General features: G+C 41.8%; 1 protein-coding gene across 1 annotated transcript in view; it reads right to left on the bottom strand.

Annotated features, from left to right (window-relative positions):
* prkcab (protein kinase C, alpha, b) overlaps positions 1-15,855 on the bottom strand; it is a 103,516-nt gene that overhangs the window by 53,814 nt on the left and 33,847 nt on the right. The window contains 1 exon segment of the mRNA XM_058048973.1: positions 12,639-12,721. Coding sequence (XP_057904956.1) covers positions 12,639-12,721 — 83 coding nt within the window.

Genomic DNA, 15,855 nt, shown 5'->3' with positions numbered 1-15,855 from the left:
GATATCATATATAAGTGATTCTGAACCAGTCAGGGGTCTTTGCTCAAAAAAAAAAAAAATGTAATGACCCGATGTCCGTGAATGGACCTTGTGTTCTTCATTCATTCATTCATTTTCAACCGCTTATCCTCATAAGGGTCGTGGGGGTGTTGGAGCCTATCCCAGCTGTCTTCGAGTGAGGGGCGGGATACACCCTGGACTGGTCGCCAGCCAATTACAGTGCACATATAGACAAACAACCATTCACACTCACATTCATACCTATGGACAATTTGGAGTTACCAATTAACCTAGCATGTTTTTGGAATGTGGGAGGAAACCGGAGTACCCGGAGAAAAACCATGCATGTGGAGAACATGCAAACTCCAAACAGAGATGGCCGAGAGTGGGATTGGAACCGGGTCTCCTAGCTGTGAGGTCTGCGTGCTATTTGCTTGCTTGGTTGCTTGCTTGCATGACTTTGTCAAACTTGAGTGGGGAGGGGAAGGACATCGAGTGGGGACTTTAACATGCCATCCATCCAACACACGGCTGCACAAAAGCACTCCCAGAGAAGCGATATTAACTCAAATATTTCTTGTACTTGTTTGCATACCACACATCCAGCAGCAATAGTAGACTCTGTGGTTAATTTGATAGAAAATACAAGAACATACACATGAATCGTCAGATAAGAATAATAACGACAAGAAGAAAGTGGACAGCGAGTGAGAGCCAACAAGTCATCTTCGCTCTCTTTGCACCAGAGTCTGGGGATGTTCTTCACACTCCATCAAAGTAGTATAAGTTGGATAAGTTGTATAGAAAATGGATGGATGGACAATAATCTGTTGTAGAGCTGGATGGAAGCCTTGTAGCATTCACTGTGGGAGTGGAACTGGAGGAGTCCTTATTTATATATACCAATATTTCGTCGCTTGAGCATAGAAAACTTGTTTACAACCTTCTAAATAAGGTTATAAATATGTTTTATAACATTATTATAGCCCTCCAGACTCATAGACTCAATGTCTATGGCAACAGTGACGTAACATTGGTAACACCTGCTAACCAGTGTGGATTTTGGTTAATATAGCCATATGGCAAAAAAAACCTTTGCTAAAATATGCATTTTTTTTAACTAACAATAGGTTGTAATTGCACGGTGGTCGAGTGGTTAGCACGCAGACCTCACAGCTAGAAGACCAGGGTTAAATTCCACAGCGATGATTCATTAATTTAAATTCACTTAATTTTGAAAAATCATGCTAGATCAAAGTCACAAAATTCAAAGCGTAAATCAACAAGCAACAACTGTCAAAATACAAGAACATACACATGAATCGTCAAGAAGAGAAGTGGACAGCGAGTGAGAGCCAACACATCATCTTCGCTCTCTTTGCACCAGAGTCTGGGGATGTTCTTCACACTCCATCATTTAGACATGTGCTGTTTTCATTTGCACACGCTATCAACTACTGGACTGAAATAGCTACTCCTTAATAGACACGCACACAGGAAGAGGTGTGAGGAATAACATACACAGGGGCTACCCCCCCTTTGGATATATTTACAGTGAAAGAAGGTGTTTAATTATGTTGTAGAGTACACGTCATATGAAAGTCAACTGGAGATGCCTTCAGATGAATAAAAAAGGCAAATATATTATTGATGTACAGTACACTGTAATATCCAAGAATGACTTTGCTACTGGGAGTAGGAGGAAGCCTCACATCCCTCGTACTCTCCAACACCTCATTATTGCTGCGTGCCTCGGGCAGGAGAACATGGCCGACTCGCCCCAAAATTCATTAAAGACTAAGACACCGCAGACGGAAATATGATATCTCTATTTAAATCAGCGTATTATTATTAGGAAGTTGTTTTCATTTTCCAGTGGGGACGTCACACAAATAAAGCCGATTTGGAACTAAATCGCAAATGAATCACTTTTAATCATTTCGTTGGGATCATAAGAAAAGTTAACTTTTCTCATTAGGGAGTTTTCCATTGTGGAATGAATGCTAATGATTAGGACTTCTTAACATGGATTGTCAATTGAAATACAAATAACTTTATTGTCATGATTTACATTAACATGTTTGTTTTCATTGCTTGGGATTCTCACACTACCAAGCTACCAGTCAAGCTACCACCTACTATAAATGTAGATGATATATATTCATTCATTTTCTACCGCCTCATGAGGGTTGCAGGGGTGCTGGAGCCTATCCCAGCTGTCTTCAGGCAAGAGGCGGGGTATACCCTGGAATGGTCGCCAGCCAATCACAGGGCACATATAGACAAACAAAAATTCACACTCACATTCATACCTACGTATGGACAAACTCCACACAGAGATGGCCAAGGGTGGAATCGAACTTGGGTCTACTAGTTGTGGGGCCTGGGCGCTAACCACTCTCCACCATGCAGCCCACAATACATACTGTCTAAATATGAGTATTTATATATATTGTACATGAATATAGTATAGTAAGTATAATAAATTATAAGTCAACATGATCGACCTCGGCTGCCGAGGGGTGAGCCCGCGAGTTCAATTCCACCCTCAGCCGTCTCTGTGTGGAGTTCGCATGTTCACAGTGTCAAATTGTCCATTAAAAATTGTCTGCAAGATAGTCAAGTTAGCGGGCAGGTTTCACAGCTAGTTCAATTCCACCCTCGGCCATCTCTGTGTGGAGTTTGCATGTTCTCCCCGTGCATGCATGGGTTTTCTCCGGGTACTCCGGTTTCCTCCCACATTCCAAAAACATGCTAGGTTAACATATTTAAATGTATTAATCTGGAAATTGGCTTCACAGCTGTCAAGTGTTTGTTGCGCAGGCCTCACAGCTAGGAGACCCAAGTTCGATTCCACCCTTGGCCATTTCTGTGTGGCGTTTGTCCATGAATGGTATGAATGAGAGTGTGAATGGTTGTTTGTCTATATGTGCCTTGTGATTGGCTGGCGACCAGTCCAGGGTGTAACCCGCCTCTCGCCCGAAGACAGCTGGTATAGGCTCCAGCACCTCCGGACCCTCGTGAGGATAAGCAGTAGAAAATGAATTAATTAATGAATGATCGACATCTTACTATAAAACATATATATATATAAAATTAAGGATGTCCGATATCAGCATAAAAATGCAAAATCGGTTGATATCAGCGCTATTCTAGAAAAAGTATTACTTAATAATAGTAATAGTTAAAAACAAAATGGCGGCACGGCGGTGGAGTGGTTAGCGCACAGACCTCACAGCTAGGAGACCAGGGTTCAATTCCACCCTCGGCCGTCTCTGTGTAGAATTTGCATGTTCTCCCCGTGCATACGTGGGTTTTCTCCGGGTACTCCGGTTTCCTCCCACATTCCAAAAACATGCTAGGTTAATTGGCGACTCCAAATAGTCCATAGGTATGAATGTGAGTGTGAATGGTTGTTTGTCTATATGTGCCCTCTGATTGACTGGCCACCAGTCCAGGGTGTACCCCGCCTCTCGCCCACAGACAGCTGGCATAGGCTCCAGCACCCCCGCGACCCTCGTGAGGAAAAAGCGGCAGAAAATGAATGAATGAATGAAAAAAAAGACTTTTTTTTCCGTACTGTAAATGGTAATTTCTGAACTCAAGATTAATTACTTTTTGGAAATCAATAATGCATGTTGATGTAATCACCTTAATGCATAAAGCGAATCGTTTTGTGAGACATAAAGGGTTATGCATTACTAACTTTAAATTTGATACGTGGGTTAATGCTTTTGCATAATGTAACATGCTGTACGTAAAAAAAACCCAACGTGATGTAATATGCCTCCAATGAAAAAGAACACATGCATTTACTTGGAGCAGCTTAAGAAATAAGAACAGATTGTGATTCTTTAGCCTCTCGGTGTTGGGAGCAGCATTTCATGGCGTGTAACAAGTGATCTTTCGACTCTTGTGGCTTAACTTTGTGACCTCCATACTGTATAGGGGATCGCCATCAAAGTTAATTCACTGTATCTTCAGGCTGCGTCGTGTTGATGCGGCGAGGGAAGGTTTTGGCTCCCCGGGCTTAAAGCTGCTATCTGTTCACTTAGCATGACGGGAGATTTGGAATTGCGTAAGCTTGAGAGTAAGGTGGGGGGGCCGGTCATGAAGCTCTTCCAGCTGTTGCTGCAGGTTAGAACTGTGGAGATGTAATGACCTGGGACCGGCGGTTTGATGCCTGTGAGGCAGGACAGCAGTTCAGTAGCTGAGTTGCAGAAGAAAAATACAAACAATAAATTGGCGACTCTAAATTGTCCATGGGTATGAATGTTCAAAGTCAGCTGGGATAGGCTCCAGCATATCCCCACGGCCCTAATGAGGATAAGTTGTATAGAAAATGGATGGATGGACAATAATCTGTTGTAGAGCTGGATGGAAGCCTTGTAGCATTCACTGTGGGAGTGGAACTGGAGGAGTCCTTATTTATACATACCAATATTTCCGTAGCTTGAGCATAGAAAACGTGTTTACAACCTTCTAAATAAGGTTATAAATATGTTTTTTAACATTATTATATCCCTCCAGACATGACATAACACCCCATACACCTTTATACTTGTATAACCCAAAATACCTATATATAAACATAGACTCAATGTCTATGGCAACAGTGACGTAACATTAGTAACACCTGCTAACCAGTGTGGATTTTGGTTAATATAGCCATATGGCAAAAAAAACCTTTGCTAAAATATGCATTTTTTAAAAACTAATAATAGGATGTAGACAACAACAAAACAGCGATGATTTATTAATTTAAATTCACTTAATTTTAAAAAATCATGCTAGATCAATGTCACAAAATTCAAAGCCTAAATTGACAAGCAACAACTGTAGGCTGAATTTACAAAGCATTCTTTCCTACGGGGCAGTTGTGATTGTGCCCCATGAACTCTACCTAGCAACAAGCAACTGAATATGATATAAAGTTGATGTAGCCTAGCTGAGTGATTGGTGCCCCGCTTATTATTAATGACTTGTTATTATGAAAAATGTATTACTATTTATTTTATGTATTATTATTATTATTATTTAAAAATAAAAATAAAAATAAAAATAAAAATAAAAATAAAAATAAAAATAAAAATAAAAATAAAAATAAAAATAAAAATAAAAATAAAAATAAAAATAAAAATAAAAATAAAAATAAAAATAAAAATAAAAATAAAAATAAAAAACGAACTAAATAAAATAAACATAAAAATAAAATACAAATAAATAAAAAATAAAAAATAGAATAAAATAAATAAATAAATAATAATTAATAATTAATAATTAATCAAAAAATATAACGTGTTTAAATTGCATCTATAAATATCACTATCCACACAGTATGACATTTTTCATATCACATTTCGGGGTCGAACTCCTTATTATGTTAGCTATTACAACACTATTCAACTTGAACCTGAAGACAGAATGATGAATACAAGGCTAAAGAAGTGACAAGTCATACTTTTTAGTTAATACGGATGACGGCGCCTCTAATCGAGACACAAGCACTAACCTTTGAGGCGAGGAAATAATAAGCATTAAGCTTCCACATGTGCCAATGATGTGATGAGGTAAAGGAAAGGAACAAGGACAATGTCATGTCTCTGCTCACTACCTGTCAGGGTGAAGGATATAAGCTCCTGCAGGGTTTCACGTTATGAATTTACATATATAATTATCAGAATATCCACTACACAAGGAATAGCATGGGGTTTTATTTAGTAGAAAAGCCAGTGTCCTCTTCCCGGTGACATTTTTGGAACATGGACAGTCCCAGCACAGAGGAGCTAAAGTGTGCCTCTGGTAATCTAAGTGACAAACTGCAGCTGATTTACACATGACCTCATTTGGCTGCAGCTGATATTTAACCGCTGAACTGGAAGCAGAGCGGCGCCTTCACGTCATTCTAATGAGCTCCAATACACGAGCTGTATCAGACATTCAGCCTTGACACGGATAGCCATGCTTACTTTTGATTGACAGATGAATATTAGTCATTGAAAATACTGAAAAATGTTGTTTTTTTCTCACTTTAAGAATGTTTTCAGGAGTGTAATCACTATATTTATGATAATCCAACTGTTATGTCAAATAATTTTCATCAGTTCTTGCCCGCAAACTCAAAGGCTGGTTGTTTTTTTGTGGTCCACAAAAGCCTGTAAATATTTACCCATCCATATTTTGTACCGCTTATCATCACAAGGGTTGTGGGCATGCTGGAGCCTATCCCAGCTGTCTTCGGGCAAAAGGCTGGACTGGTCGCCAGCCAATCACAGGGCACATATAGACAAACAACCATTCACATTCATACCTATGGACAATTTGGAGTCGCCAATTAACCTAGCATGTTTTTGGAATGTGGGAGGAAACCCACGCATGCACGGGGAGAACATGCAAACTCCACACAGAGATGGCCGAGGGTGGAATTGAATATGGGTCTCCTATTTGGGAAGCCTGTGTGCTAACCACTCGCACACCGTGCAGCCCCTAAAAGGTTTTATTTCCTTTTGTTTACAAATTTGGGTAATAAGAGTTTAAAATTCAATATAGGGGTGTTATTTCATGTCTAGAAGGCTCTAATAATGCTTAAATATCATTTTCTATCATTCACACTCACATTCATACCTATGGACAATTTGGAGTCACCAATTAACCTAGCATGTTTTTGGAATGTGGGAGGAGAACATGTATACTCCACATGAGTTTTCAGAGCGGGGAATCAAACCCAGGTCAATTAGCTGTGTGGCCTGCGCTAACCACTCATTCACCGTGCAACCAGTCTGTAAATAATGCTCATTCAAAAAAACGTCTGTCAATTCTGACAGAAAATTTGTACTGCATTCATTCATTCATTCATTTTCTACCGCTTTTCCTCATGAGGGTCACGGGCATACTGGAGCCTATCCCAGCTGTCTTCAGGCTGGACTGGTGGCCAGCCAATCACAGGGCACATTTAGACAAACAACCATTCACACTCACATTCATACCTATGGACAATTTGGAGTCGCCAATTAACCTAACATGTTTTTGGAATGTGTGACCTAAATCGAACCCAGGTCACTTAGCTGTGACTTAGCTGTCACTTACTGTGCAGCCAGCCTGTAAATAATGCTCATTAAAAAAATCTGACAGAAAATTTGTACTGCATTCAATTGGAGTTTTTTTTATTTAGTCCTATAAGACTATCGTTGGCTGGCAGAGGTCTCACTCCACTGTATCTTAACGACTATCGTTTTGCACCTCAAATGACTGAAACCGGTCTAGAGAGAATACATATTTGGATCTTTATATTCACTGACCAGTCAACCGATCATTGACTGTGGGGACGAGAATATACTGTATACGTATGTAGCTACAATAGGATATACTGTATTCTGAAAAGGAAGAAGGTGTACTAGAAACCTATAAGTCCTCTTTTTCCCTGCAATTTACTCCTCATCTCACCAGTAATTAGGGCCCACGGTGTCATTTGCAGCAGTCCAATTATGGGCAGACCTGGATGCTGATGATGAGTGTGATGAGGAGCAGAGGTGCTGGCGCTGGTCCTACTTGTTTATGTTGATACACGACGAGGGCTTGTAAGAGTTTAACCCGATTGAGCGAGTGAGTGAGTCAGTGTGGAATGCTTACCGGGAAGTGAGTACATCCTCAAATTTCCGCAATTTTATGAGAGTATATCTTCAAAAGGGATAATATCATGGAAATGTACTGTAGTACATTGTATAGATTTATTTGCCACTAAAAATGACTCGGGCTGCATGGCGAATGAGTGTTTAGCGCGAGGGCCTCACAGCTAGGAGACCTGAGTTCAATTCCACCCTCGGCCATTTGTTCTCGCATGTTCTCTCCGTGCATGCGTGGGTTTTCTCCAGGTCCGCCCACATTCCAAAAACATGCTAGGTTAATTGGCGACTCCAAATTGTCCATAGGTATGAATGTGAGTGTGAATGGTTGTTTGTCTATATGTGCCCTTTGATTGGCTGGCGACCAGTCCAGCCCGAAGACAGCTGGGATAGGCTCCAGCACCACATAATGAATGTGCTTTTGGGCATGGAATTCACTAGAACTGCACAGGTTCTGACTGGAATTCTCTGGTGGATGTTACTTCATCTGGATGGATTAAGTTAATTATGGATCTTACTCAATCCATTCCATAGTTTGATTCCACATACTGAAATGCTATGGCTTTTTAACGTAGTCCTAGCATATAAGTGTTTCAAATGTAGTTCTTCCCTGAGATCATATTTCTCCTCTCTTGTAGAGAAGTATTGGATGACATTTTTAGCTAATTGGTTATTTTTAGCCTTATGCATTATTTTAGCTGTTTGAAGATGAACTATATCAGCAAGTTTAAGCATTTGTGATTTTAGAAATAAGGAGTTAGTATGTTCTCTGTAGGCGGCATTATGAATTATCCTTACTGACCTTTTTTGCAGTACATTTAGGGAGTGAAGATTAAGATATGGTAGAACCATATAAGAGAGCAATAACGAGTGTGGAGTGATTTCTGATTGAGAACAAGTTTTGTTTTGTTCAATATTAAAATGTTTATCGCCACCTTATGTTGTATATTTGTAATATGAAGCTTCCAGGTCATATTTTCATCTATTGTGATCCCCAGAAATGTATTTTCTTTCACAAAAAACACAAACAAAAAAATCCACATTTCCTTCACTTTGATGTAAAAAAAAAAAATAAATAAGGCCAATGTAGGTAGGGGGCTAATGAAACCCCTGCTCAAAAGGATTAAGGCAGTGTTACATAACAAAGGTGCTAGCACAAAATATTGACATTTTTGGCCATGTTTTACTTTGTATCGTCATATATTTCGACAATAATTCGACTTATTTGAGAGTACATCTATACCGCTATACAAGCTGTGCAGTGACTACTATTATTATTATACTATTATTATTATTATTGCTTGACAAAAATGACACAAACACTTGAAACCGTTCTCGGAATTGTTGAGTAAGGCAAAATGACACGTGATCCAAATGAGCTAGCACATGCTGCAGCCGTGTTGATAATCAGGCCAAAAGACAGATGGTTGGGAAGAGGATTTTCCAAAAGCGAGTAAGGGCAACATGCAAAACGTAATCCCCCCGACAGTCACTGAGCCTAAAAATCTATCAGTGACATGAAGTCATATGAAAAAGGAAAGATTAGTAAGGGACCCGCTGTGTGTGTGTGTACGTGTGACAAAGATGGAGGTCTTTTTGTGCGCACGTAACGTGCCCGGGAGACACATTATTTATTTCTCTATAGATGAGTCACTAATTCCGGAGTGGTCCTTGACTGATAATACTGCACTATTTCCCACCTCCACTCCACAATGTGCTGAATGAAAGCCCCTTTTCACTCTAATGCTAATACCGACATCTGGCTCTTTCCAACATGTCGATCAGCGAGCGGATCAAAGCGGACGGATGACGCCATTCACGCGCCAGGGCGGACACTGGGGTCGAGCGTGGAGCAAAAGAAGGTGATGATGTTGTGTATATGGGTGTGTGTGTGTGTGTGTGTGAGAGAGAGAAAGTGATGACAGCTCTCTGATTCAGAAGCTGATGGGCAGAGATGGAGGAGTAGTGGTGACATGGATGGATGGTTGGATGGATGGATGGACGGCTTTTTATGAGTCATAATCGCTCAGAAGGCCGTCAGTTGACATGTGACTGCATCTCACAATTTAAAGACGTGGTTTACTCCAATCTCAGCATCATTCATTTTCTACTGCTTATCCTCACGAGGGTGAGCTGTCTTCAGGAAAAAGGCAGGCTGCACTGGTCGCCAGCCAATCACAGGGCACATATAGACAAACAACCATTCAGGCTCATATTCATACCTATGGACAATTTGGAGTCGCCAATTAACCTAGCATGTTTTTGGAATGTGGGAGGAAACCGGAGTACCTGGAAAAAAACCACGCATGCAAGAAGAAAACATGCAAACTCCACACAAAGATGGCCGAGGGTGGAATTCAACCCAGGTCTCCTAGCTGTGAGGTCTGCACGCTAACCACATGACCGCCGTGCAGCCCTCCAATCTCAGCATCTCAACTGATAATAGTGAACTGACCCCAGAGCACACTCACACATTGAGTGTTGCTGGAAAAAAGTGTCTCAAAGGTTATCAAACAACCATGTACATAAGTATGTATTATTTATATAAGAAATATGAGGAATCATACTGACATTGGAGGTGTTTCTTATCTGTAGGTTAATACACAAAACTGCAAAATATTGGTCTTTCATTCATTCATTTTCTACTGCTTATCCTCACAAGGGTTGTGGAGGTGCTGGAGCCTATCCCAGCTGTCTTCGGGAAAGAGGAGGGGTACACCCTGGACTGGTCGCCAGCCAATCACAGGGCACATATCGACAAACAACCATTCACACTCACATTCATACCTATGGACAATTTGGAGTCGCCAATTAACCTAGCATGTTTTTGGAATGTGGGAGGAAACCGGAGTACCCGGAGAAAACCCACGCATGCACGGGAAGAACATGCAAACTCCACACATATATGGGGTGGAATTTAACTTGGGTCTCCTAGCTGTGAGGCCTGCGTGCTAACCACTTATATTGAATGGTATCAAAATAACATGACTACATCTACTTTGTAATTCATTCAAAACAGTCTTTTCATAGTCAAATACAAAATATTTGCAAGTTTTCTTTGCATATTTTAATGCAAATTGGCATTGCAGTGATAACCTTTTCTAGTGTTGGGTAGTTAGGACTCCACTGCTTAAGACATGCTAGCAGACAGACATAAGGGCAGCCGCCGGCTCTGCTTGACCTCTACCTCTCCATTAATGACCATAGGGAAGTGCAAGCTCAAGGTCCACTGTCTGGGGTACTGTGTGAGGTGCAGTCACTTGCCCACTACAAACATAGATAACATTTCCCCAGCAAGGGGTTTGGCGAGGGGGGGGGGGGGGGGGGGGGGGGGGACAGAGGTCAGACGTCACCACCCTGCTGGGCTTGTGGGAAAGACACGCAAATGAAGTCCACCGTTATTGCACCTGATGTGTTGATGAAAAGAGCAGCAACGACAACAAATACTACGTCACATGGGAGATACAACGGTCGGTTAAGGACTCTATTTTTAAGTGTAATACAGTCCAAAAACAGCAACAGGGAATCAGTTAGGGCTGGAACTAATGATTATTATCTTGGATTGGTAAATGATTCTGGAGCTTGTTGTTTCGAATAATTGAATCATTGTGGTGGGTTCGGGCTGTACGGCGGACAAGTGGTGAGCAAGTTCTATTCCACCCTCTGCCATCTCTGTGTGGAGTTTGCATGTTCATTATCCTCATGAGGGTTGCAGGCAAAAATGACCATTTACAGTATGAAAACCCATTTTAACTATTACTATTATTAAGTAATACTTTTCAAGAATAGACCTGATATCAACCGATATTGCATTTTTATGCTAAAATCAGACATCCTTACTTTTATGTATATGTTTTATAGTAAGAGGTTGATCATTCATTTATTCATTCATTTTTTTCCGCTAATCCTCACGAGGGTTGCAGGGGTGCTGGAGTCTATCCCAGCTGTCTTCGGGTGAGAGGCGGGGTACACCGTGGACTGGTCACCAGCCAATCATAAGGCACATATAGACAAACAACCATTCACACTCACATTCATACCTATGGACAATTTGGAGTCGCTAATTAACCTAGCATGTTTTTGGAATGTGGGAGGAAACCGGAGTACCCGGAGAAAACCCATGCAAACTCCACACAGGGATGGCCGAGGGTGGAAATGAACTCGGCCTTGTGGGCTAACCCCTCGGCAGCCAAGGTCGATCATGTCGACTTATGACTTACTATACTTACTATACTAAATTCATGTACAATATACATAACTACTCATATTCAGAAAGTATGTATTGTGGGCTGCATGGTGTCGAGTGGTTAGCATCCAGGCACCACAACTAGGAGACCCAAGTTCGATTCCACCCTTGGCCATTTCTGTGTGGAGTTTGTCCATAGGTATGAATGTGAGTGTTGCAGGGGTGCTGGAGCCTATCCCAGCTGTCTTCGGGTGAGAGGCGGGGTACACCCTGGACTGGTCGCCAGCCAATCACAGGGCACATATAGACAAACAACCATTCACACTCACATTCATACCTATGGACAATTTGGAGTCACCAATTAACCTAGCATGTTTTTGGAATGTGGGAGGAAACCGGAGTACCTGGGGAAAACTCACGCATGCACGAGGAGAACGCGCAAACTCCACATAGAGATGCACGAGGGTGGAATCGAACTTGGGTCTCCTAGCTGTGTGGCCTGCACGCTAAGTACTCGGTCCGATGAAAATTAATTGACAGCGGATTTTCTATTGGACACGTCATTTCAGTGTTGACGCTAAACATTGCGACTCTTATGACAACAAACACTTCTGGGAAAGTGGAGAGAAACAAGGGATAGAGATATGAATATGAGATCTGAATATATTCATCTGTGTATGGCTTCAAAACAGATTGACATAAACGTATTCCACTTTTATATCTCATGTGCTTCAATCATTTATCAATTCCACACTATTGAAATCATCAAAGCAGCCAGCGAGTGACATACGTATAACATACAGTAGAGGAAAGTCAAGCATGGTACTTACGTCTGTATCGGGACCTTTGTCAGCTCCGGGACAGGAGAAGCTTACAAACTCATGGCACCGCTTGTGAACCACAAAACAGCACACTGAAAGAAGAGACGAGGAGAAAGCGACATTAGTAAGCGACATGTCAATCAACCGCAGTGGGGATGTTGACAAGCTCATACACATGCAAACACACCCACACTCTATCCTACACACCAGCATTCGTTTGTGGGTTCTGCAGGCTTGGTTTTGTCTCTAAGTCACACCGGACACAAGTCCAGGAGGTTGTGTTCTTGATAATGAGCATGTTCCTTCAGTATAATGAGTGTTTGCACAAACAAGGCCAAACCAAGCCTCATACTCTGGGAGTGTGTCAGAGATGAATTTGCCCTCGCTGGAGGAGCAGTGGCGGCGCACCCGGGACATATTCATCTCTTTCACTAATAAAGAGGAAATGAAGCAGCCAGGGAGAGAAAAGGGATAAACAGCTCAGCAAAAAAAAAAAAAAAAAGTTACCCCCACACTTGTCATTTTTATGATAAAACGATCCACAAAAATAAACCGTACATGCAAGCTGGATTTAGTGAAGATACAAGTGGAACAAACAAGCTTGCAGAAAATAAAGAGGACACATGGCACACATAAAACTTCTATGTTGGATTACATTCCCATGATTTGCAAAAATATAAGCTACAACACCCTGAAAATGGGTCGCACGGTGGACGAGTGGTTGGCATGGTAGCCACACAGTCAAGAGATTGGGAAGACCTGAGTTCAAATCTCCAAAAACATGTTAATTGGTGACTCCAAATTGTCCATAGGTATGAATGTGAGTGTGAATGGTTGTTTGTCTATATGTGCCCTGTGATTGGCTGGCGACCAGTCCAGCCCGAAGACAGCTGGGATAGGCTCCAGCACCCCCACGACCCTCGTGAGGATAAGCGGTAGAAAATGAATGAATGAATTAATTAATAAGCTACAACACACTGAAAATGGGTCGCACGGTGTTCGAGTGGTTGGCATGGTAGCCACACAGTCAAGAGATTGGGAAGACCTGAGTTCAAATCTCCAAAAACATGTTAATTGGCAACTCCAAATTGTCCATAGGTATGAATGTGAGTGTGAATGGTTGTTTGTCTATATATGCCCTGTGATTGGCTGGCGACCAGTCCAGGGTGTACTCCGCCTCTCGCCCGAAGACAGCTGGGATAGGCTCCAGCACCCTCCCGCGACCCTTGTGAGGATAAGCGGTAGAAAATGAATGAATGAATAATCCCAGTTTTCAAATTAATTCATCTTGATTAATCACCATATACCAGGAAGTACACTGTCAATGCAAACATGTGAGTCTACCTTATTTTATTTTTTTCCAAGATAGCTTATTTTTTACTATAGTGAGTAATACAAGTACTAAGTGTATAGGTGACCATAGGGGTGTTATTCACTTCTGTAGGGCTTTAATAATGGTAAAAAAAACCTGCATTTACAAGGTTTGACCCCAAATCGATTCAATGTATTAAAACACAATGTAATTTTTGGGCTTGTTAAGGCTTACATTCCATTAAGCAGGCTCCTTATTCGTTCTTTAAATTCAAAAGTGGATAAATATATATATATATATATATCTAAAACAGACCACAACCTCTTTTAATCCATGAGGGAAAAGCAAAGTAGTTTTTTTGGGATGGAAGGCTTTAAAGATCTCAGCTGTCAAAGGAATGTAAAAGAGCTTTTGCATCAGTGCAAAAGAGAAGCACATGCATCATTCTCTATGAGATGTCACATTTTGTTTAAATAAGAATTCACTGTGAATGATCGGGTTTTTCCTTTTCTCGCCACTGCCTACATAGAACATACTGTATGAATCAGGAATAACGTCAGTCGGCGCTTCCACACCTTTGAACCACACACACACACACACACACTGGTGGTGACAATCACAGTAGTGGAATCTAATCATTGTTTCCGATAACAGCGAAGGGAAAAAAGGCTGTACGTCAACATTAGCGTCATGCAGTCATATGATGTCATACTCGGGATGAGCATGCAGGCATCAGGCTTCTTCATGATGGCAGCTTGGCCTTTGCATTTGGAACCATTCCCACAGAAAGAAGGAAAACCCTGCTTTTGGTTAAGCTTGCAAGGTCGTTGAATCTGGAGTGAGGACAAGTATGCAGTTTTACAGATCAGTCCTGCCAAGCTTTAAGACATTATTCCAATCAGCGTCCTTTGAATTATGGAGCCATCAGCTACAGAAAGTAAGATGCCATACTACCGCAAATGCACTTTTATTGGAACTGAGAAACACATCTTTACTTTGAATAAAAGATATTTCCATGACATGACGGTGGTTGAGTGGTTAGCACGCAGGCCACACAGCTAGGAGACCTGAGTTTGATTCCACCTTTGCGCATCTCTGTGTGGAGTTTGCATGTTCTCCGGTTTCCTCCCACATTCCAAAAACATGCTAGGTTAATTGGCGACTCCAAATTGTCCATAAGTATGAATGTGAGTGTGAATGGTTGTTTGTCTATATGTGCCCTGTGATTGGCTGGCCACCAGTCCAGGGTGTACCCCGCCTCTCGCCCGAAGACAGCTGGGATAGGCTCCAGCACCCCCGCGTCCCTCGTGAGGAAAAGCGGTAGAAAATGAATGAATGAATGATTCAATTGACGGGTGGTTGAGTGGTTAGCGTGCAGGCCACACAGCTAGGAGACCCGGGTTCGATTCCACCTTTGGGCATCTCTGTGTGGAGTTTGCATGTTCTCCGGTTTCCTCCCATTTTCCAAAAACATGCTAGGTTAATTGGCGACTCCAAATTGTCCATAGGTATGAATGTGAGTGTGAATGGTTGTTTGTCTATATGTGCCCTGTGATTGGCTGGCGACCAGTCCAGGGTGTACCCAACCTCTCGCCCGAAGACAGCTAAGATAGGCTCCAGCATGGCCGCGACATATGCACCTATGGACAATTTAGAGTTGCCAATTAACCTGGCCGAGGGTGGAATTGAACTCGGGTCTCCTCGCTGTGAGGCCTGCGTGCTAACCATTTGGCTGCACTAAATGTGAATTTACTTTTAATTTTATTGTGAATTTCTACTGCTTATCCTCACGAGGGTCGCGGGGGGTGCTGGAGCCTATCATAGCTGTCCTTGGGCGAGAGGCACATATAGACAAACAACCATTCACACTCACATTCATACCTATGGACAATTTGGAGTCGCCAATTAACCTAG

The sequence above is a fragment of the Doryrhamphus excisus genome, chromosome 15 (assembly GCF_030265055.1).
Source record: "Doryrhamphus excisus isolate RoL2022-K1 chromosome 15, RoL_Dexc_1.0, whole genome shotgun sequence".
Classification (NCBI taxonomy): domain Eukaryota; kingdom Metazoa; phylum Chordata; class Actinopteri; order Syngnathiformes; family Syngnathidae; genus Doryrhamphus; species Doryrhamphus excisus.
This window is presented reverse-complemented; position numbering and strand designations above follow the sequence as displayed.